This window comes from Tympanuchus pallidicinctus, unplaced genomic scaffold (assembly GCF_026119805.1).
Source record: "Tympanuchus pallidicinctus isolate F22 unplaced genomic scaffold, pur_lepc_1.0 scaffold22, whole genome shotgun sequence".
NCBI lineage: Eukaryota > Metazoa > Chordata > Aves > Galliformes > Phasianidae > Tympanuchus > Tympanuchus pallidicinctus.
Genome location: NW_026294739.1, coordinates 24,157,314 through 24,178,707, shown reverse-complemented (window position 1 = coordinate 24,178,707; position 21,394 = coordinate 24,157,314). Strand labels below are relative to the sequence as shown.

The window sequence follows — 21,394 nt, the reverse complement described above, 5'->3', positions numbered from 1 at the left end:
TTTAGCATGATCAAATCATTGATTCTTAGGTTTTAAGTCACTGTCTTGGCAAATATGCTCCAGGATCAGTGGCTTATTACAAATAAAAAGCAAAGTATAGAATCAGGGAAATGGAGCTTAGGAAGATTTCACTTTTGCTGAAGGTGTTGTGTGTGGCTCACGTTGATGAAAGCTGGAAATGTACGCAGTGGTTTTGTTTTCAGTCAGTGCTGTTGAATAAGGGAAAGGCAGACAGAGCTTTCCTCATTTGGAAGAGAAATAGAATTTTAAAAGACAGAGCAGATAGTATTTTTAGTGCTACCTTTAATTTCTTAAATTTTGCTGATTTGACTTTCTATATTTTCTGTACTAAACTGACTAATAACTTTAAAACAATTAAGTAATCTGTGACACTGTTCTGTCTCTCACCTTTGCCACTCCACAAGCAGTTGGACAGTTCTTACACTAGAAAAACAAACAAAAAAACCCAAACCTAACAGCAAAAGATTTAAAATGTAGAAGGATTTTACTTTCCTTCGTTGAAAAAGGAATTTGTAGCGAGCCCAAAAGACAGAAGAGCTGTAACAAATACATAATTACATTTCTTCTCTAGGAGGGCTGCCTCTGTGCTCTAGTAACAAGCTTCTCTTTTGGGATTGTGATTTGGCAGTCTGTTGCTTTTCTCCAAAGATGAGATGTTCATTCTGATGGATCTGCTTTTTTTTCCTTGGTACTGCAGTTTAAAATAAAGTTAATTACGTGCCTGTAACCTGGTACAGAGCTGCTCCGTGGAGGAGAAGTGGTAGAAGGCAGCTGGCAACCAGCCTGACTGCGAGCTTCTTGGATGAGTGACGTTCTGTGTGCGACCCATCAGTGTGAAAATGAGGAGCTGAAATGCACAGATCCCAATTAAAATCTGTCTGAAGTGACGCCGAGCAGTTGGTGTGCAGAAATACTTCTCGTGCAACTTTGTGTCAATTGGAGCAAGGCACAGCTTGATTGTGCTGCAGCTCCCGTGCTTCTGGATAGAAAGCACTTAAAAATCTGATGTGCAGGAAGCGTTGTCTATGAAATAGTGGCTGTATGAAAGCTGTTACACAATACAACCTGCAGTTCTATTGTGAAAATGAAAAGTAAAAGTGGTATTACAAGCTTCCTGGCTTCCTGATGTACTCTGAGGACTAGTTCTGACTTTGCAAAATGAAATCAAAACTGTTTCCAACTGACTTCACTGAACATTTTCCCCCGTTCTTTCTGGTGTTTCATTAGTCTGTTTCTTTGCTTTGAGGGAGGTAGATAGTCGTAATAGTAACGAAGTGAGGTTCCTGATATGATTTTGCTGTTTTTGGCATTACAGAATCACCTTATTGTGAAAGTGCCGCCGTATCACGACCAGCGAATAACCTCAGCTGTTTCTGTGGGAATTTACGTGGTGACCAACGCTGGGCGATCGCACGACGTGCAGCAGTTTACCTACACTCCAGATACATGTATGTGAAATGGGACAGCGGGGCAGGAGTGGGCAGTGAGCTGCTCAGCCTTTCTTTCCTGATCTCACGGTCCATATAACAAACGTTAGATATTGAGGATCTTTTCAAACTCCTCTTGTGGTTAAGATTTACTCTGCGAGGAAAGCCAAGCCCTTAGATTTCATTATTCATCTGCATGGTGCTGTCACCAAAATCCATTGACAGGTATCAGTAGCAGCTGCTTTTAAGCATTTCTTCTATGAGCTTCAAAATGAAGGTGAGTAGGAAAAATACAGGCATCCTACATACAGAACGCAACAGAAAAACCAGCACCAGTTCTTACTGCATGGAGTGAAGATTCGTGACGTGTTTTTTGTTACTTTATCCATGGCAGTGTGCAGTGCAATTGCTGGCATCACTTTTGGCTTCTTCACTTTTGGAAGTGATGCTGTGGGCGCTGCGGTTCCCAGTCGGTGAGCTGTGCGTTCGCTGCAAAGCACTTCCATGAGTTTCAAAAAAAGCTGAGTTACTTTAAGGTCGAAGTGGCTGAGTTTGCTTTGAGGATTTTTTTTTGTTTGTTTGCTGTTTTAATATAAGGAAGTTTTCAATGTGTTTTGCCTCAGCAGCTGGTACTCTGAATGTTAATGTGAAGAAGGAAATCTCCAGCCCAGCCCAACATTGTTCTTTTGAAGAGGCTATAAAAGGTACTAAATTGATTCTTATCATTGTTGTTAATAATTTAACTATAAATTCCCACCCGAATTTTGCAGGAATGAATCAGCTATCCTGAGAAGCTGTGTCTGCACTTACAAAATCTGGCAGTGTTCTTACAGTGGGGCTTGATTTCTAATCCTGAGTATTTCACTTAGTGGCTGTATTCCTTGAAGTATTTTGTAACATGAGAGAGAGCAGAGCAAAAACCTCAGCAAAAATAATTTTTAAAGAATTGTTTTTGGGCCTCGGAACCAACATTCCAATCTTCATGTAATACTTTTACAAAGAAGAGGAGAGAAACCTAAGAGGACAGTGGGTACAAAGGATTTAGAAGCTATGTGGTGTCAGTTGAAGTTTAAAAGGAAGAAAGGCGGGGGGGAGGTTAGAAGAACAGAGCACTGAAAAGCCCTCACGTACTAAATTGGTACTTTTCCTTACGGTTATAATGGTGTGGTAATATTAGAGACTGAAGCTGTCCAGTGATTTTTATGGCTGCTTGCAATGGCTCTAGTAAGAAAGCAAAGTCTGGCATTTTCAGCTTACTTCCTTCAGTGGTGTTTTCTTTCTTGTCATTCTGTCCATGCGAGGTTTGTTGTTTTGTTCCAAGGGAGAATCTTGTAGGCTTGCCTGGCTTTTAACTGAATTGATCCTTTCTATATTGAAATAAAGGAAGGAAATATTTCTTGGTTGTTAAGACTATGGCAGTGTACAAAGGTCAATGGAAATTTCCATAGCCTGCTCTGGTGGAAGCAGATTGAAAGGTAAGCAAATTAACAATGTGATCACAAGTTTGATAGGAATCCATAGCTTCAGGTTAAAATCATGAAGCTCATGTTTAAAGTTAATAGCTGTACATTTGGCCTTGACAGGGGATGTATTTACAAGTCGACTTTACAACTTGTTAGGTAGGATAATGCAAGATATGATGAGTTTAAACCTGCAGAGCGTAATAGGGGAGAAATTTGCAGAAGGGTTTAGGGCAGTGAAACAAGCTGATCAAAGGATTGGTAAGACTTCTTAGTAGCTAGATTAAAAAGATAAGGATAATAATAGCCAATGTATCAGGGCAAGCCTGACATCTATCTGATCTAGTACGGAGGCTTAGCCAAGATGAGATAGCAACTGCATCAGGGGAACACTGCTGTTCACGTGTGGTTCCTATTGGCTCATCCCTTTGTTCATGAGAGAACTTGTCCTACCCTTGTGTGGATTTTCCTCTAGCCTTTTTTTTTTCTGACTGTTCATTCCTGCACCTACTCAATCTGTTTTAGGCTGGAGGTGAACCTTAGGTCAGACAGTTTTGTCTGCTTTATGTACTTTGTCTCTACATGTCCCAGCTTATCCTTCATCTCTGTTCTGAAATGATACAGAGCGAGTGGGGATCCAGTGAACACTGCTTCCTTCCTGTTTGCTTTCACTGGGAACAATATGATAAAACTCACAATACAGGTGCCATCATGACTGCAGCCTCAGACAAATAATCGGTTGCTGCCTACAGTTACATCCTGAACTTTAAGGGCCTTTCTGTTCTTATCATGGGCAAATTCAAACTTTGTCTCAGATTCCTTATAAAATTATTGCACCTGTGTAAATGAAAAAAAGCAACACATTGCTTCCCAAAACAATTTCAGATTTTTAGTTCTAAGACTGTTTGTAGATCTGGAAGATTTCAAGAGCAAGTTATGTTTCAGGGCAACGTTTAGAATTGTAAACTTGGGAAAGAGGAGTGAGTATGGCTAACCATGTAGTTCAAGTCTCTGCCTAAGGAAATGCACGTCCTTCCAACAGAGGAGTAGTCATCCAGCATTGTTTGTGAACGGTTAAAGATGGTTACAGGTTCCAGTTTCACTGGGAGAAAAGGGAAGGGGTGCATTTGCCTTGAAAACATGGCAGCAGTTCAGAAGTTCTAAAATAAGTCAATCACAAAGACGTACAAACCAAGACCAACAACAGTTTTCTGCTTTTGAAAACTATTTTTCATTTTTAATCTCGTTTCTTTTTTTCATTTTCCCAACCAAGTACGTCACTGTGAAGCAGCACGCTACTGCTAGTACCTAACCTGTGTGGCACTGGAATTTTAATTACTGAAGTGTAAAGTTTTTATTGTTTCCAGTTAATACTGCATGATTAAACACGTAAGAGTGGAAAACTTGATAACTGTGAGTGCTGTGTATGAGTGGCTGTCCTGAGGCAGGCGTGGGGTGGGATTCTGCTGCTCAGATTGCACTCCCTGCCAGCAGCACAGCCCAACTCCCCGGGCCACGTGGCCTGTGCTCCTGGAGCCATCCCAAAGGTGTGGGTGAACAGGAGGGGAGGAGTTTGCTTGGCTGCTGGTATGCTGATGACTGAGGATTTATTACCAAAGATAGACGATAACACTTCAGGGGAGAATATTTGCTTATATGCAGAACAAACATGTGAGAACTGTGACGTAGGACGTGGCGTTCTGGCGGTACGGATATGCAAAAACTTGACTGCCGTGTTATTGCAAGATTTGAGTTTGTTCAGAGTATGCAGGTTTTTTATGTTGAAGATTAATTCTTTAATCTACTTACAAACTACTTACAGGTCTGTGGTCTTCACAGATTTTCCCATTGGTTTGCTTTAAGCTCAAATAATTTCAGCAATATTTTAAGTCGGGAAAGCTCATTTTATTTACTGCAAAGATCTTGGCCTATGTAATATATATGTATATATATTTTTAAAATCTGGATCAGGAATAATGAATGTAAGGAGATCTGATTCATGTCAAGAAGCCACCTTTCTATTTCAGAAAGAAAGAAAGGCACTGCAAAGGCAAAATAACAACTTGCTCTTCCTAGTCAGCTGGCGTGCAGATTTATCAAGTTTTCACTTGGTTAGTTCTTTAACAGAGCAAAAACACAGTTTGAGTGCTTTGAGTGTTTTGAGTGCCTTGAAGTGAGACGCATTTATCTGGAAAAAAAAGACATTTTAAAATTGAAATGGAGTACAGTTAAAGTACAGTATGGTTTAAATTTTTTGTGGAAAGATATGGTAAGCTTTTATATTTGCAGTTTAAGACAATTGGTGGCTATTTTTCCTGGTCCAGAAAGAACAAGAGAAAGAAAACGTGAACAGTTTTACTGTTTCTTAGGATTATTTGATGTATATTTGTAGTGATCTCTGCATTTTGGCATCTTTTATGGGGATTTGAGCTCTTACAATGGTGCTGAGAAGTTAAATGGGAAGCAGGCCAGTGCTAGAAACCCTTTGTGCTTTGTAGAGTGAATGTTTACATTTCGTTCTCCTTTTTATTTATGAAAGCCACCAGTTGTAATCTGGAGAAGGTAAATATTCTTCCTAGTGCCTTGATAACTCCGCTCATGCCAAGCAGTATGATTAAGAATGAAGATGTGTCTCCAATGGAAGTAAGCGCAGAAAAAAGATCTCCCCCTGTTTTCAAGGTAAGTTGGACTGTGATCTGAAGATAATCGTATGCCTGACCATCAGCTAATAGTGCAAAGTGGAGGAGAGGATGCACAGAGAAAATGGCAGTGTCCAAGATCAGTCTGGCCGTAGGATCTCCGGGCACTATTGCAGCAGTAGACAATTTCCTTTGAAAGTAACTCTCTCTTGTTCCTACATTCCTGCCTTGGCTGATTAGTGCTCCTGTGATGAATGTTCTTTTTGTCCTGTGACACAAAATAAGTAAAATATTGCAAGGATGTTAATCACTGCTTTGTATTGCTTTCATTGAATTCTCACTTGACTCGTCTTGAGATAGCATTTCCCCATTCTCTCACTCATTTGCTTGCATAACTATTATGTGTGTAGAGATGCACAGCCATCAAATACTTTATTGTCTTTCCTGAGCATTATCAGTTGGTGGAAATAGTATCAATGCAACTTGATAAAGCATGTGAATTGCTTAATGTATCACTGCTCTTTTCAGGCTTCGAAAGTAGTTGGACCAACTCAGCAAACTTTAGAAAGCAGTATGCCTGGCATACCAACTTCTGCTTCCCATTTACCTTCTGAAAATGAAAAGCAGCAACAAATACAGCCTAAGGTTTATAATCCAGAGACTCTAACTACTATCCAAACGCAGGACATTACCCAGCCTGGTAGCTTTTCATCTGTCTCTACTCCAGGTCAGCTGCAGAACAGTGACACATTATTGCAGCAAGCTGCACAGTTCCAAACAAGAGATTCCCAAACCAGAGAAGTCTTGCAGTCAGATGGCACGGTAGTCACTTTGTCACAATTAGCTGATGCTTCACAGCAGCAACAATCTACACTACCAGAACCAGCACAGGCGTTACAGCAACAGATTTCATCAAGTATTTTCTCGTCAGCGAGTGGTGTGAGTCAGTTGCAGAACACTATACAGCAATTGCAGGCTGGAAATTTTCCAACTAACACTGCCACAGGCAGCAGTAGAAATGTAGACTTGGTGCAGCAGGTACTGGAAGCTCAACAACAGTTATCTTCTGTTTTATTTTCTGGGTCTGACAGTAATGAGGATGTTCAAGATCAGCTAAATGCAGATATCTTTCAGCAAGTTAGTCAGATACAAAATAGTGTAAATCCTGGGATATTTTCCTCGTCAGATACAGCTGTCCATTCCAGACCAGAGAACCTTTTGCCTGGAAGAGGTGAAAATGTTCATTCACAGCCCGAAAATACATTGTCCAATCAGCAACAGCAACAACAGCAACAGCAGCAGCAGCAGGCAATGGAGACTTCTGCAGCAATGGTGATAGGAATCCAGCAAAACATTTGCCAGGCTGCTACACAGATGCAGTCCGATTTGTTCTCTTCAACAACTTCAGGGAATGGAGCCCTCCAGCAGTCACCTGTTTACCAGCAGGCTTCTCATCTAATGAGTGGGTTATCGACGAGCGAAGACATGCAAATGCAGTGCGAATTATTCTCTTCGTCTCCTGGTGTTTCTGGGAGTGAGACTAATTCTACAGCTCAGCAGCAGGTCAACAACAACGGACCTGCTCTATTTCAGGCATCAAGTTCTGCAGATGGAGAGGAAGCTTCAGGACAGAGTAAACAGATGCAAAGTTCTGTATTTCAGACCATGGTTCAAATGCAGCACAGTGGAGAAAGTCAGTCTCAAGTTAATCTCTTTTCATCTACCAAAAACATGATGACTGTTCAGCCGAGTGGAGCTCAGCAGCAAGCAGGCGGTCTGTTCCAGCAGGGCGGAGAAATCATGTCTATTCAGCCTGCAAACTTTATGCAGCAATCTCCACACTCACAGGCTCAGCTTTTTCACTCTCAGAATCCTATTGGTGATACTCAGAATATATCACAGGAGGCACAAGGCTCCATTTTTCACAGTCCAAATTCCATTGTCCACAACCAGACCAATACTAATTCGTCAGATCAACTGCAGCGTCCAATGTTCCATTCACAGAGCACCATGGGTGTATTACAGAGCTCTTCAGTTCCTCAAGATCAGCAGTCTGCCAACATGTTCCTTTCCCAGACTTCAATTAGCAACCCAGCAACTCAAGAGGAGCAGATGTCATTCTTTACAAACCCAAGTTCCATTTCTCCTCTTCAGGCAGCAGCAAACACTGAGCAACCAACTTCTTTCCAACAGCAGACACAGATATCTCACATCCAGAGTTCTATGCTTCCCCAGGAGCAGCCACAGGCTCAGCCTGCTCAGCAAGGTTTGTTTCAGCCTCAAGTACCATTAGGCTCCATCCAGTCCAGTTCAATTCCCCAGAACCAACAAGGAGCTATCTTCCAGCCTCAGCATTCAATAGTTGCTATTCAGAGCAGTCCTCCGTCTCAAGAACAGCCACAGCAGCAGCAACAGAACATGATGTTCAGTAATCAAAATGCAATGAGTACAATTGCTTCTCAAAAGCAGAACATGATTTTTAACCCAAACCAAAACCCTGTTACTAATCAGGAACAACAGGGCCAGTCCATTTTTCATCCACAGACTAACATGGCGCCAATAAACCAGGAACAGCAGCCCATGCAATTTCAGAGTCAAACTACAGTGTCTTCTCTGCAGAATCCTGGATCCAGCCAGGCCGAAGCACAGCAGCCAGCCATCTTCCATAACTCACCCCAGATTCAGCTGGTCCAAGGGTCACCGAGTTCTCAAGAGCAACAGGTCACCCTCTTCATCTCTTCAGCTTCCATGTCTGCCTTGCAGAACAGCATGAGCCAGCAAGATCTGCAGCAGTCTCCAATGTACTCTTCTCAAAACAGCATGGCAGGAATGCAAGGAACTGCTTCTCCTCCACAGCAGCAAGCTTCTTTATTTCATAACACAGCAGGGGGTGCTATCAACCAGCTGCAGAATTCTCCTGCTTCATCTCAGCAGACTTCAGGAATATTCCTGTTTGGCATTCAAAACAGTAAGTGGTAGATGCCTGACTGGGAGTTTAGAAGAGCTACTGATGGGAGTCTGCAAGACTTTTATGCACTTTTATTATGTTTAATTAAAAAACAAAAAGTAGTGTGGCAGTATAGCTGAGTATACGTATTTATTCCTGTTGCTCTGAGCACAGACGTTACTTTTAGCAATGCAAGAGTACTCTTAGCTTCACTGTCTGTTGGTTTTCCTACCCTTAGAATTAGCATATGACAGAAACAGCCTACAACACTGTGTGCATCTAGATATATGGTTATAAAATATATATTATTAAGAAGGTGTATACAAACGTTCTTTATATATATATATATATATATACACACACACTGAGAGAAAGAAATATGGTTGTTCTCTTAAAGACAGCTCCACTAATCTTCATGCTGCATTTGGTTTCTGTGATTTCTGCAATGAGTTTCCACACACTGTTGAAAAGGAAAGATGTTTGAAGCTGCTTAGTTCAGAAAAGCTTCCATTGATGTATATTTGAAACCCCTTTGAGTTTATAAGCTTGCAATTTTCTGTATCTCCTCTCTGAATTTAGCCTCTATTGTAAGTTCTTTGGGATACAGATCCTTTCACCTGTCCATCAAGAGTATGAATACCTATGAAGCTCTAAAAGCAACAGATGCAGTGATTGTAACATCTTATGAAACACCTGGGGAGAAAGTGGTAACCACAGAGCAGTTGCGGGGCTGTACCTAAGGATGTGTCTTGCTGTGTGAACTCTTGCAGACTTGTAGGAAGAGCTGGAGGATACCTTGACTGACCTGAAAAAGAGACATCTGTAGCTTACAGAGGCAGAGAGTGGGCACACTTAGTGCTTCTCTTATGTCACACATCTTCTTTTTCTTCTAGCAAAATACTTTTCTCTGTCATATTCACAGCGTTTGGTCAAAATACAGAGCCCATAATTCAGTGTGCGTACCTTGAGCCCGTGCATATAATTGTAGGGAGCAGTGAGAAAAGGTGGTGACGTGAAAACTGCCTGCAACATCCTACAGAGTCAGTAGGGATAGGTAGAAAGAAGTTGGCTAATTCATTATATGCATTAATCAAACTGAAATTGCCTTGCTGTTCTTCACTTAACAGACTGTAGCCAGCTGCTGCCTTCTGGCCCGGCTGCACTGCCTGATGAGTTGATGGCTATCAGTCAGCCAGGTCAGCCGCAGAGCGAGGGACAAGCAGCAGTGCCAGCGCTTCTCTCCCAGCAGATACCTGAGACTTCTCCACTACCTTCAGCTATGGCACCCAGTCAGAATATTGAGAAAATAGATGATCTGCTTGTTTCACTGCAAAACCAGGGGAACAACATGACTGGCTCATTTTAGAAAGGCAAGTAAGTAGAGTGTTTGTGTTTCTGGGTTCTTTCCTGCTGTACATACTTCTGTTCACAAGTTTTTCGTTGCAGTGTATCCCCATTCTTCAGGGGGTCAGCTAAGATATCAGTAATGATGAATTGAGAGTATCGTATCAGCAGGTAGAAGAAAGAGTTATTTAAAATAGTCCAAGGTCAGTATTTCTGTGAAACAGTTGGCTAAGTTTTGTTGTTAGATTGCTGTATATTTTGTCATCTGTTTTTATAGTGTAGTTCTTCAGTAGGAAGGAGTGAGTGGATCACTGACAGCTTGGCAGACAAACATTAAGGAATATGGCTGTAGCTAAAAGCATATGGCTTCCTGGGTAAATAACGCAGTTCAAGTCTGTACTGTTCTGAGGTTGGGCCTCTGAGTTACAATAATGTAACTTGACATCAAGTTTCTGAGGACTATGATGGGTGTTGAGTGTGTCTCATGGTGAGTCTGTTAACAACGAGATCACAGGATTAGCAGCGAGCAGGAAACGTTCTGCTCTTAGAAGGTGCCTTTTCTAGAGAGGTGAAAGAGCCTTTGGCTGCGCCGAGAACAGAAAGACTCCAGAATATAGCATTATCCACAGTATGTTACCTGGCTTTAGAAAATTGAGTTGCCATCCTAAATTCCACCTGTTTTCACTGAAGTGAAATTGTTTTGGGTGAAATTATGAACTTGATTTGAAAAAAGGCAATCCTGCCCTATGAAAGAGTGTGCAGTTCTGATCTTTGCTCATAGTTTGATGTCTGCTTGTAAAGGACGTTTTCAAGATGAGAGGAAGGAACTGTGCAGAAGTAGGAAGATGATTTCTGTTAGGTCTAACTTTTTTTTGCTTGCTTATTTTTTCTGCAGAAATTCTGAGAAGAAAGAGGCGATGACTTCCTGGATCCTCTCAGACCTTGTGACTCTGGATTAGGCAGCGTGGAACTGATTGCTTCTGTCAAAAAGTGGCCCTCTTTTCTAAGAGCACACGTGGCCAGTTGCAGTGTCTAGCACCTAAGGCTATGACTGTACTATTTGAGATTCAAGATTCGTAGTGCCAATAATGCTGAAAAGCTATGCTTTGTTCTACGGGGGCGTAGGACTGTGCTGTTACCTGACTCCTACTGCCCGCCGAGAGTGGCATGCTCTCTGAATTTAAAGCATATCTGGTCAGTTATTATTGTTGTTAGAAGGTAATACATACTACCGTGTTTACTTTATTTTTTCCCCTTCTCTTCCTTCTTCACATCCCCTCTTTTGACTCTTTTGAAAAGCTAGCGAAGCAGAAACATCAAATACCCGTGACCTAAATCGTGACTCGTAGCTGTCAGTAAGTGAAGGGACTGGGTGTTCTACAGTTAAGTGGGAGAGCTAATACTCTGATTTATTAACTGCAGTAGGGGCAATGAAAATATTGACACACGTAACAAATGAGCAGAGAATTGCTTGCTGCTGTAGTTGGCCTGACAGAGGTGCGTGCTTCCCATCTAAGAACGTGATTAACGGTTGTCCGTGTCTCTTACATGTAGCTGTACGCAGAGCAAGGGGTTGGTGGCTCTAACTGAAGAAACAGAGGGGAGCTTTCAGTTAAATTATGCTCTAAAAATCTTAACCTCTTAAACACCTTCAACTTGAAAAGCACATTCTGCCTGGCTGACGAAACAACTCCTTTTGGTCTCCCATGCTGACTGGATGGGTCAGAACGAGTTGAAGCTGCATTTCTCACTCTCAAACTCGTTTTTTCCTTTTTGTTCTTCTTTATGCTTTCCCTTCTCTCTTCCTCAGTTTTGTGTTATGTTGTTGGAAGTGTTAGAAATATCCTGCTCCCTTTCAAGATCAGAAGCAGCTTTTAGGAGTCCATGGCACCAACTCTTGTGCTGTTAAAATGCTTGGTCAAACAGGCTCTGAGAAATAAAGGTTAAGGAAAGAGGGAGCAATTTTTCTGCATCCCTTCAAATGTGGGAATCCCCCTTCACCACTTGCTTTCCAGCTGTTGCTGTTGTAAATCTTCTGTTTGACTTTACTCCAAATGGGGGGAAATTAAATCATTTTTACACGTTCTCGAAAATTTCAGTTTATCCTGAGCTGCTGCATTTTGTAGCTCGTTGCAAATTTGAAGTGTTATTTTCCTCCTGACAGTCCCCTAGGCACAGCTTCTAGATTGTCAGACATTGACTCGTTACAGAATGTAAAGCCAACCCACTCCAAACCATGCAGGTGTGTTGTGAGGCATGTGAACTTTTGGGTGCTCCAACTGTCCAGTAGGTTTTGTGAGATCTCACTACAGCCTTGTTCGGATATTTGTTTCTCCTCCTTCTGCACGTAGAAAGCTGTTAGAAAGCTGTTAACGCAGTTAGAGCCCAACAGCTGTCATGTATGGCTATTATGCCTCGGTATAGTGTAGTTGATATCATGTCATATTTCATTTTTGTTATTTTGAATAACAAAGGATAGTCTGTAAATGGTTTTTAAGTTACTCTCGTCTGTTTACTGTGTTTCTTCCCTAACTCGTGTGCTTAGTTGAGCCGTGTAGAGTTTTTGTTTTAATGGTTCTTCCTGTTTGTCGGTCTGTCACAGCGTTCATTTTCTCTTTCTGTCTCTCTTTCTCTCTCTCATTGAGAGGCATTGAATTACGTTTTCAGTAGTAAGGCTTCTTGCCGATATGAAGGGAACTTTTCAGAAAGAGACCTGCTCTGGGTCATTTAATTTTGAATACAGTTTTCAATCGTTCAAGTTTTGGATGGTTTATATCTAATGTGTGTTTCATTTTTTTGGAAAGCTATATTTTGTATTTAGGAAATGGTATACTATTTTGCTATTTGTACTGAGTGAGTACATTGGCATAAATATAAAAATTTATATATATACATATATATAAAATATTCTTTTTGCCACACATTTTTGTGGTAAATTTGTGAGTTTGTCTGATGTTCTACCACAACGTGGCGTCTGATAACAGTGGGTGGGGTGGGGTTTGTTATGTCTTTATTGAGTATTTAAGTCCTTTTTGCAGCATAAATGACTTGTTCATCTCTCGCCATTCCATCAGGCAGTGGTTTGTTCCAGCTGGCCATGAGAAGCTTCACCGCGCGGTGCTGTCTGCCGCTCAGCAGTTCAGTGTAGTGCAGAGCCCCGTAGCAGTTAGGCGCGGAGCGGAGGACGGGGTTTCGTTCAGAATGAGCCATTCAGCTTTTATCCTCTATCATTGTCTATTTAATATTTTATTATTAGTGCCTCTATGTTTTAACTTTTAATTTATGATTATGCTAAAATGTTTAAAATTTTAATCACGATAAAAAGAATTCCCTGCTTCGTACTGCCCAGAGCTGCTTTGTAACCCTGAACCATACTTTTTCTTCCTGTGATTTATATATATATATTTTTCTGCTAAGAGCAAATATTAATAAAACCCTGTTATGGTTCATGACACGAAAATAGCAACCTCGCAGGACTAAATGCTAGTTGAGGATGCGTAGAAGACTGAGAATTGTGGACCGAAACAGCTTCCAGATGGCTGTGAAAGTCGATAGCCAGTTACCTACAGATGAGCTGGTGGCTTTGCAGGATCCCAGTCCCAGGACAAACTGTCGGGTGTCATCTGGGGCCTTCATACACAGAAGAAGTAATAGGAATGACACGTTCACCTGTATGCTGCTTCAGTTTGTTCCGTTGTTCTGAAGGTGTGTCCTTTTGCTGAAGTGTTGTTGGTCAGTGCCAAGTCACCAGGGACCAATTTTCCAATTCAGAAGTTGGGTGTCCAAAAGAGAACTTTATACCAAGACTGCTACAGCTCCAGGGAAGGGTGTGTTTGAACGGTGTGCGTGTGTTAGGTGGCTTATTTAAAAAGAAAAAAGAAAAAGAGGAAAAAAAAAAAAAAAAGGGCTGTGCTATCACATTTTTCACTTTTGGATAACACCTTTCATTTATTGTGTTGAAATTTATCTCGTTTCATTTTAGGTCAATGTTTAAATGTACAACACTTTGGACACGTGATTTGGTTACAAAAGCTATTTGTCTTATGAAGGAAAAGATTGCTCAGTGGTTGATTAGTGCTGGAAATGCTGCTTGCAAGCAGCTGTAACGAGGGCTTTGATAAGCCAACAACGAGCGTAAGGGCAGCCTGCAGGATTTCATGGCAGAAAGAGACAAGAGCAGCATCAGCTGCATCGGTTTGCTATCAGAGTCCTGAGCATTCGTGACAACCAGTTGATGCTGATAATTGGAGCTTATTCTGTGTTTTTAACCTCTTTGTTCACTCCTCTGCACGTTGATGCTGGTGTGCCTGTTGGACGGAGGGCGGGTGGACGCTGGCTGGCATGGAGCTGAGAAGTGGTATCACATCCAATCCTTTTTGCTGCAGAAAGTTGGGAGATACTGAGACATTTAATCTGAACATTTGAAGTTCCTAGCATTATTGTAAAAAAAAAAAACAAAACAACAACCCACTATCACACACAAGGCAGCAGTTAAATGCGAGAAATGTTACTAGGTGGAAAGTGAAAAAACAGAGCTGTTTCTCTGATGGGTTTTCTGTGTTTGTTTGCTGCTTGAGCTCTCTCTGAAGCCATCTGAGCCTCCGTCCTAAACGTGGGCTGTTCCTCCAGTTGTAGATGCTCTGCTGTCTGCCCAGTGCCTATGTACCTGATGGTTGATGGAACAGAGATTTATTGGCACAGATAAAAAGCTACAGAGGTGTATCTGCTAACCACCAGCCTTGGGTTCATGTCTGCCTGCACCTTGTTTGACAAGTAAAAAGAAACAGCAAACAAAACGTTGTATGAATAGCATAATACACAAAGTAATGAGCTAACATCTCCTGGCAGGAAGTTATTGGTGCTTTGTGCTCCATCAGCAACTCCACCTTTTTTTAATTAAAATTGCTCCTTTGCTGCTTACTCTTCCAGCAGCTTATGAAGCCCAGTGCTTTGATATTTAACATCAGAATAGCTCAAGAAACAATTCCAACCTTACAGCTTCCAAGTAGAGGTTTAATCACCAGCTGTTCCATTATGTGTGTGTACATATGTATGTATATTACTTTTTTAAATCATGGAGAGTAATTCAGTTTTAAGATAGAATGAAACATCAATAAACTTCTGTAAATTGAGCAGGCTTTCTTTAATCTGGAAACATTGAGCACCTGGCAGCTGCACTGACGGGTTTTGCCCTGGTTCAGGTAATGGGATCAGAAGGAAAGATTGGTAGAATTGATGGTGTAGTTTCTAGAATTAAACTCATCTGAACAGTTCTTCGTTCATGTCTAGAGTCTTCAGAAAGAATACCAAACAAGTGGGAAACTTGTGTTTGACTTGAAGGAAATTTGAAATCGCAGGTTGAGTGGGATTTTGGCTTATTTCAAATCAAAATCAGAAGCTTTTATCGGACTAAAGCTAAGCACAGCTCCTGCCCAACGCGTGTGCAGGCGTGCAGCGCGCGTTCAGTAAGAGTTGGTGAGGACTTTCCTGCCTGTTTTTCAGTCTCACGTCTCCGTGTGATGTTGGTTTATTTTTTCAGAGTTATTACAGGAGAGCAGTGCTAAGGATTGCAGGCCTACCTGAGCGATGGAAGCGAGAGGGAGGAGAAGGAACTGCTTTGCATGCGCTCAACCGTGAGTTGGAGGTGGAAGGTGTTCATTTGTTTCGGGGGCTGTCTCTAATTTGGAGTAGTCTTTTGGGATAGATTGAGAGAGCTTCATCTTCCCATTCGGGTGGATTCTGCTGGCTGTGTGTGGCAGCAGCCAGCTGAGGGGTTACACAGGAGAGGAGAGGCCTTTCCTTTCGTACAGTCAGTGTAGGTGTGTAAATAGGCAATGCCTGTATATTGGGGATTGTATATATGTATATAGAGGAGTCGTATATCTATTATAAATAGTCAGTAGACACGTGTAGAGTACTGCTGTATTTACATTTTTATTACCTTGAATTATATCCATTTTTTCGTATTTCTGAGGTTTTGCAGCAGCTCCTTGGTAGCTGCAGGACACCTTTCAGTACTGTACGTGTGGCACTGTTGGTAGCGTTGCTTTAGAAGCCGTCTCTGCTTCTGAAGGTCACTCATGTCCGTGGGGTTAAAGTGGCTGTTGAAGTCAGCTATACAGTTTTGTATTTTTGTATATTTTTATTAATAGTTGCAAATGCGGTGTGAACCGACAGCAGTGCCGGGTCAGCCCGCACCCACGTGTCCTCTGAGCGCTCTCCTAGAGCAGCACTGCTTCCTGCCTGCGCCTCCGAGCAGCTCCTGCAGGCACGGAGCGGTGGTGTTGTGCTCAGCTGAGCTGACACCAGCAGTGCTCTTACCGTGGGCTTACGGATCTTTGCCTAGCAAGGGATGTTGGCGGCTGCTCAGCGTGGGCTGCAGTTGGGTGATGATGCTGAGGCTTAGTCTGTAGGCATTCCTCTTCTCTTTGCCCCGATGCTTGCATGCAAGGGGAGCATCTCTCAATTTGTTTTTATTTTTGAAGTAGTTGCTATCTGGAGCACTGTCTCATAGGAGCCTTGTGAAAGCTCTCCCCAGTTCCGCCCTATGGGAAACACTGTCCCAACCCACACCAGTTTCCTGCAGGTTGTCTGAGGAGTTGAGCTCCCTAAAAGGAAACCCAGATTGTAAGCTCAGCAGCGTGTGCTTTGTCCACCATGACTCCTCAGGCCAAATCTGATCGACCCCACTTCAGTTTGGCATGAAGCTGATCTGTAGATATTGTTGTCCTGGTGCAGGTGTTGTCAAAGCATCTCTGCTAAACTGAAGGTAGCGTCCTCGTTTCTTTTCTCTGAGATGATTTCCACCGCTTCTGGAGATGGAGATCTGTAGCTTTTGCTATCACAATTGATGAAATTGCTCATAACATATCAGTGTGCTGGGACGAGGTGAGGAACAAGAGGATTTCACTGCCTCTTGAGGGATACTCACCGAAATTCTTTGCAAGTGCTCAGTTTAGCCTCCAAAATTTCAGCACCTAGCCCACTGAAGGCTTTGTGTGTGTTAGTTGTAATTCAGGTGAGGAAAGGGTCCTGTGTTCAGACGATGAAAATTGCCTTATCTTCCCTTAGTCTGCAAAGCTGCCCCCTGTAAGCTGGTGAGGATCTGCCCCGTGCCCCTGGCCCAGGCTGCCAGGCAGCATTGCTGTGCCCTGCAGCCCCCAGGCACTGCCTCCCCCCAGGAATCATAGAACTGGAGGCAAGTTCCAGTGTCCCGCATAAAAGCCCACAGCATTGCTGAAGCTTTTTAATTTTGAACGCTGTTTGAAATGAGACAACTCCGCATTTTTACTGGAGCTCATTGATGATGAGTGAGCTCCGCAGTCATTCAGATCAGAGCATTCTACCTCTGTTAACACCCGCGTCTGTCTTGTGGCGCGCCGCCTTTTCTGCCATGTTGTCCTGCAGTGCACTGATCAACCGCTGAGCTGCCTTTTCCCTTGTCCTGCAGTGTGAAAGTAGCACCAGATATTCCCTGTGCATTTCTGTGTATATGGCTTTCGTAGATGGGATTTTCAAAGCACTGATCCCCAGTGCTTTCGGTTTGTTCTATGAGGGGGATATTTCATTTGCATCTATGTTTTTAGCTATCCTGTGATAACATGTTGAATATTAAAAAATAAAAATATTTTGCTTCTATTGGGACATTTGTATACTCGCAACTATATTTCTGTAAACAGCTGCAGTCAAGAATAAAACAATGAAAGTTTTCATTTTGCAGTGTAAAGTCCTGTTGTGGTTCTTTTCAAGGACACCTCCCTGCTGGGGAAAAAAAAAGGCTGTCTGGAAAGACAAAAGTGCATGAGTGCATGGGTTTGTGCCCTTGGTGCATGCCTTATGCTGTTGCATAGGAAGAGGCAGTGTGTCATGCACACACTCTGCAGGGGGGGGAACAATTCCAATGTTTCTTTGTTGTTATGTGGTCTTAGGTCCAAAGTTGCTTACTGCCCAAACACCAGCTTTGAGTTACAGAGATTTCAAGGAGGTAATTCATGATGTGCCTGAGGTGGGGATTCCCTCTGCGGTCTCTCACAGTCCCATCCCTGGGCTCTCCTGTGGGGCCAGCAGTGGCTTCACCCCGCTCAGCTCAGGCAGAGCTGGCAGCAAGGCCGAGACCTGGGATCTGCCTTGTGCTCAGCTGGATGCAAAGAGATGGAATGAATAGATGAGCGAATACAATCAATTAATGTAACTGGAAGTATGCCTTGGTAAATGTGGCTGTGTTCTGAGGGGTCAGCTTGATCAAGATGATGCTTTGTGGGAAACAGTGCATGATCTGAGGTAGTTCCTTCTTGGAATTTTCAGATGGATGCGCAAGCTGGAAAAATAATGGAGATACAACTTGGCAGAAGACAGCTTGTGCAGAAAGCGCTGCGGTGCGTGGCAATATGGGCTTTGTGCATCTCCAGGATGGGAAAAGCTACAACATAGGTAAGAAACAAAAACGTTAAACGTACCCTGAGTTCTGACAGAATGCACTGCTGTACGATACTGGAGCAGACATCAGAGCCTTGAACTCTGTTGTAGCACAGGAGGAAACGTGGCACCGGTTTGCTTGCTGTGGGAGGAAGGGGCGTGTGTTGGTGTGCATTGCTGTGTGGGTGTTGTTTCCTGTTAGCATTTCTTTTCAATGATGCATCCAAGTCTGAGCTCCTTGCTACGTCCTCAGCGTCCCAGAGCCCGCCTCCAGAGAGCTGCGTCACCATCATGGTCCTTCAGCTTCCGAGTGGGTGAGAAAAGGGAGCAGAGGAGATCCTTCCCGCAGCCTGGCACAGCCTCACTCTCCCTCTGGGCTCAGTCCCATGCAGTGTTCGCTGCCCACGCTGATAATCTGATGCCCGCTGCTATGGATGGAGCCCCCCAGCTCAGGCCTCCCACCCCCTGCCCTACATGGCTTAGCCAGCACCGTGCTTCTTTACAGTAACAGCTGCTGCCTCGGAGGGGCCTTCAGCCCCCTTTCTTTGAATTTCAATCCAGACTCCTCAGCTCAAATACTGCCCCACTACATGGCTCATTCTGTGGATGCATGTGCAGGAGGTGAGGGATGGGGTGCTGAGGCTTCCCAGGACACGACGGGACCTGGAGATCAGGGAGCTGGAAATCAGGGCTGTGTCAGTCCCTGAGGCTGTGGCCTTGGCTGCAGTGGGGCCGCCCGGTGTCAGTGGTCCCCAGGGTTCCTGCCCAGCTCCAGGGGTGGGCAGCGGGCAGCCCCCCAGCTGCACAGCAGAGCTGGGCCTGAGTCTGCACTGCCTGATGGGGGCAGAGAACAGCACACCACCTCCAGGTTCTGGACCTCAATTTATTGTTGTATTCACGCAGGCCTCAACCGCGGGCCCTTCCCTTGAGCCCCGAAGCCTTGATTTTGAATAAAATTGTACAGAAAAATGTCAGGAAAGAGAACACAGAAAAACAAGTGCATGCAGGTGTGGGGACTGCCCTTGCGGCCCCCTGCCACGGTGCTGTGAGGCCAGGCCTGGGTCTCAGTGCGGGCGCAGGGCCTGGCTGCTACTTCTGGGCCTGGAGCTGCTCGTTGAGGGGCACGGCCTTGCCCAGGTGCTGCCCCACCGACAGGCCGTGCTGCTGCCCCTCCTGCTGCGCCAGCACCTCGCGCTTCAGAACGAAGCCGCCGGCCGGGCTCATCTCGAAGCAGCTGTTGGGGACGAAGCTGAGGGGCTTCTCCTGCTCCACGGCTGCCAGGCGGCTCTTCCATGCACTCAGCATCTGTGCCCGCGCCTCAGGACTCGCGTAGCGCACGCTGTAGAAAATCTGGGGCGCCAGAACCTGGAAGCCGCAGAAGTGCAGAGTCCCCCGCTGCGGCCGGGGTGGGAAGAGCTGTCAGCACGGTGCCCTGGTACCACGCTGTCCCCAGCCCCGACCGTACTACCTGCATGGGCCACAGCAGCACGTTCATGTCGCCGTTGATGCCGCTGGGGCTGTACATGGAGCCCATCCCGCCGGTGGTGAGTGACAGCATGGCTTTTTTCTTCTGAGGACGGGAAGGGGAAAGGCAGGGGCTGCAGGGCCAGCACGTGTTCCCCCACAGCCCCGAGGCCTACCTGGAAGGGCCCCTGGTCGTACATGCTGGCCAAGGAATAGGCGAAGCCGTCGACGAAAACGCGGTCGAACCAGCCCTTGAGGATGGCTGGCATCCCAAACCACTGCAATGGGAACTGCGGGCACGGGTGGGTCAGGCAGCGAGCGCTGCTGCTCTTTTCCCCCCTGAAACAGCCCCTCCAAAACCAGCCACCCCCCACAAATTCCCCCTCAGCCCTTGCAATGAAGACTGCACTGCAGTCTTGCCTGGAAGATGACCAGGTCGGCCGCTTCAATCTTCTTCTGCTCGGTGACGATGTCGCTGCTGAGGCGTCCCTCCTTCCATGCATGCCCCGTCTCCATCTCGTAGACAAAGTGCTCGGGGTTCTTGGGGGGCCCTGCAGGGAGGTTGGGGGCTCAGGGAGGAACAAGCTGGGGGCTGGTGGGGACGATGGCTGCACTCGTACCGGTGATGTCGCGCCGTGAGAGCACAGCATTGAACCCGATGGCGTAGAGGTCTGAGATGGTGACTTCCCAGCCCTTGTCCCGCAGCGCGCTGCTGGCTGCTGCTGCCATGGCGTGGTTGAAAGAGGTTTTCTCGGGGTGCGCCAGCACGATGAGCGCCTTGCGGCCTGTGGGGAGGGTGCTGCTCAGCATCGGGGCCGACGGACCCACGTGGCTGAACCTGGGAGTCCACACTGCCCTTCTGAGCCCCGTGGATGCTGCACGGACCCCCTTACAGTTGTCCCCCAACCAATCCCCACCAGCACCCCGCCGCTGCCCCAGGGCAATCCGTGCCGGGAGCTGCAACTCCACGGCCACGTGAACCCACGAAGGCAGCAGTTAGTGGCGCAGTTATTGTCTGCTGCAGATCGGTGCTGCAGAGAGGGAAGCACAGCTGGAGCCAGTAGCCCCGGGCAAGATTCGCCTGTAGCGGTACCAGTGCTGACCTACCTGCCATTGCCGGGGCGGTTCGGCTCCCAGGAGCGGAACTGGAGCGAGGCCGTAACACCGCTCGCGGCCAGTACAAACGCTGGCTGAACTTCGCTCGGGCAGGGCTTGCTGAGGCCCGGGGGGCCGGCCGAGAGGCGGGGCGTGCGGTACTGAGACTCACTCGTGCCGCCCCGCTGCTCGCAGGCGAGATTCCAGTCCCGTTGCGCGTCTCCAGCCGTGTCCCTGCCAGCACCCATTGCCTGGGACATCACCCACTGCCCTCGGGGAGACACGCCCCCCTCCCCGTGCTGTTTTCATCCCCCTGGGAGCCACCAGCCCCCCGTGTTACATCATGGGTCTGCCCTAGGGAGAACCAAGGGCTGTCATCCGCACAGGGTCGTGCACCCAGACCCCTGACCTCCCCTTCCCCCTGTGGGCAGGTACCCTGCCTCACGTCCAGCAGCGTGTAGCTGCAGGAGCAGCTGTGCAGTGCAGGTGGGGTGGTTTGGGTTGCTGTGCAGGTGCAGATGGGCACAGAGCCCAAGAAAGGTTGGCTGTAAAATCTGCAGTTCATATCTGCTTGTCAGGGAG

At 45.4% G+C, this 21,394-nt stretch overlaps 2 protein-coding genes across 8 annotated transcripts in view; one reads left to right on the top strand and one right to left on the bottom strand.

Moving 5' to 3' along the window:
• NFAT5 (nuclear factor of activated T cells 5) overlaps positions 1-17,550 on the top strand; it is a 58,338-nt gene extending 40,788 nt beyond the window's left edge. For 6 of the 7 annotated variants that reach the window (XM_052686507.1, XM_052686504.1, XM_052686508.1 and 3 more), the window contains 6 exons: positions 1,337-1,469; positions 2,072-2,152; positions 5,448-5,587; positions 6,076-8,515; positions 9,622-9,868; positions 10,734-17,550. In XM_052686507.1, the coding sequence (XP_052542467.1) occupies positions 1,337-1,469; positions 2,072-2,152; positions 5,448-5,587; positions 6,076-8,515; positions 9,622-9,860 (3,033 nt within the window). In that variant the 3' untranslated portion in view covers positions 9,861-9,868; positions 10,734-17,550. The remainder of the gene's footprint in view (positions 1-1,336; positions 1,470-2,071; positions 2,153-5,447; positions 5,588-6,075; positions 8,516-9,621; positions 9,869-10,733) is intronic. The other variant, XM_052686506.1, reaches the window with a different exon arrangement.
• Positions 17,551-19,118: 1,568 nt separating this feature from the next.
• On the bottom strand, positions 19,119-20,965 carry NQO1 (NAD(P)H quinone dehydrogenase 1). The gene is made up of 6 exons (XM_052686520.1): positions 20,825-20,965; positions 20,338-20,502; positions 20,138-20,268; positions 19,894-20,007; positions 19,722-19,823; positions 19,119-19,648 (listed from the first exon to the last, which is right to left on the bottom strand). The coding sequence occupies exons 1-6, from the start codon at positions 20,829-20,831 to the stop codon at positions 19,343-19,345; spliced, it is 825 nt and encodes a 274-aa protein (XP_052542480.1). The 5' UTR covers positions 20,832-20,965; the 3' UTR covers positions 19,119-19,342.
• Between the last annotated feature and the right edge of the window lie 429 nt (positions 20,966-21,394).

Coding starts and splice junctions, on each gene's coding strand:
- NQO1 (XM_052686520.1), bottom strand. Junction 20,269..20,337: donor CTCACGGCGCGACATCACCG/GTACGAGTGCAG, acceptor ACCTCCCTGCAG/GGCCCCCCAAGAACCCCGAG. Junction 19,824..19,893: donor ACGACCAGGGGCCCTTCCAG/GTAGGCCTCGGG, acceptor TCCCGTCCTCAG/AAGAAAAAAGCCATGCTGTC.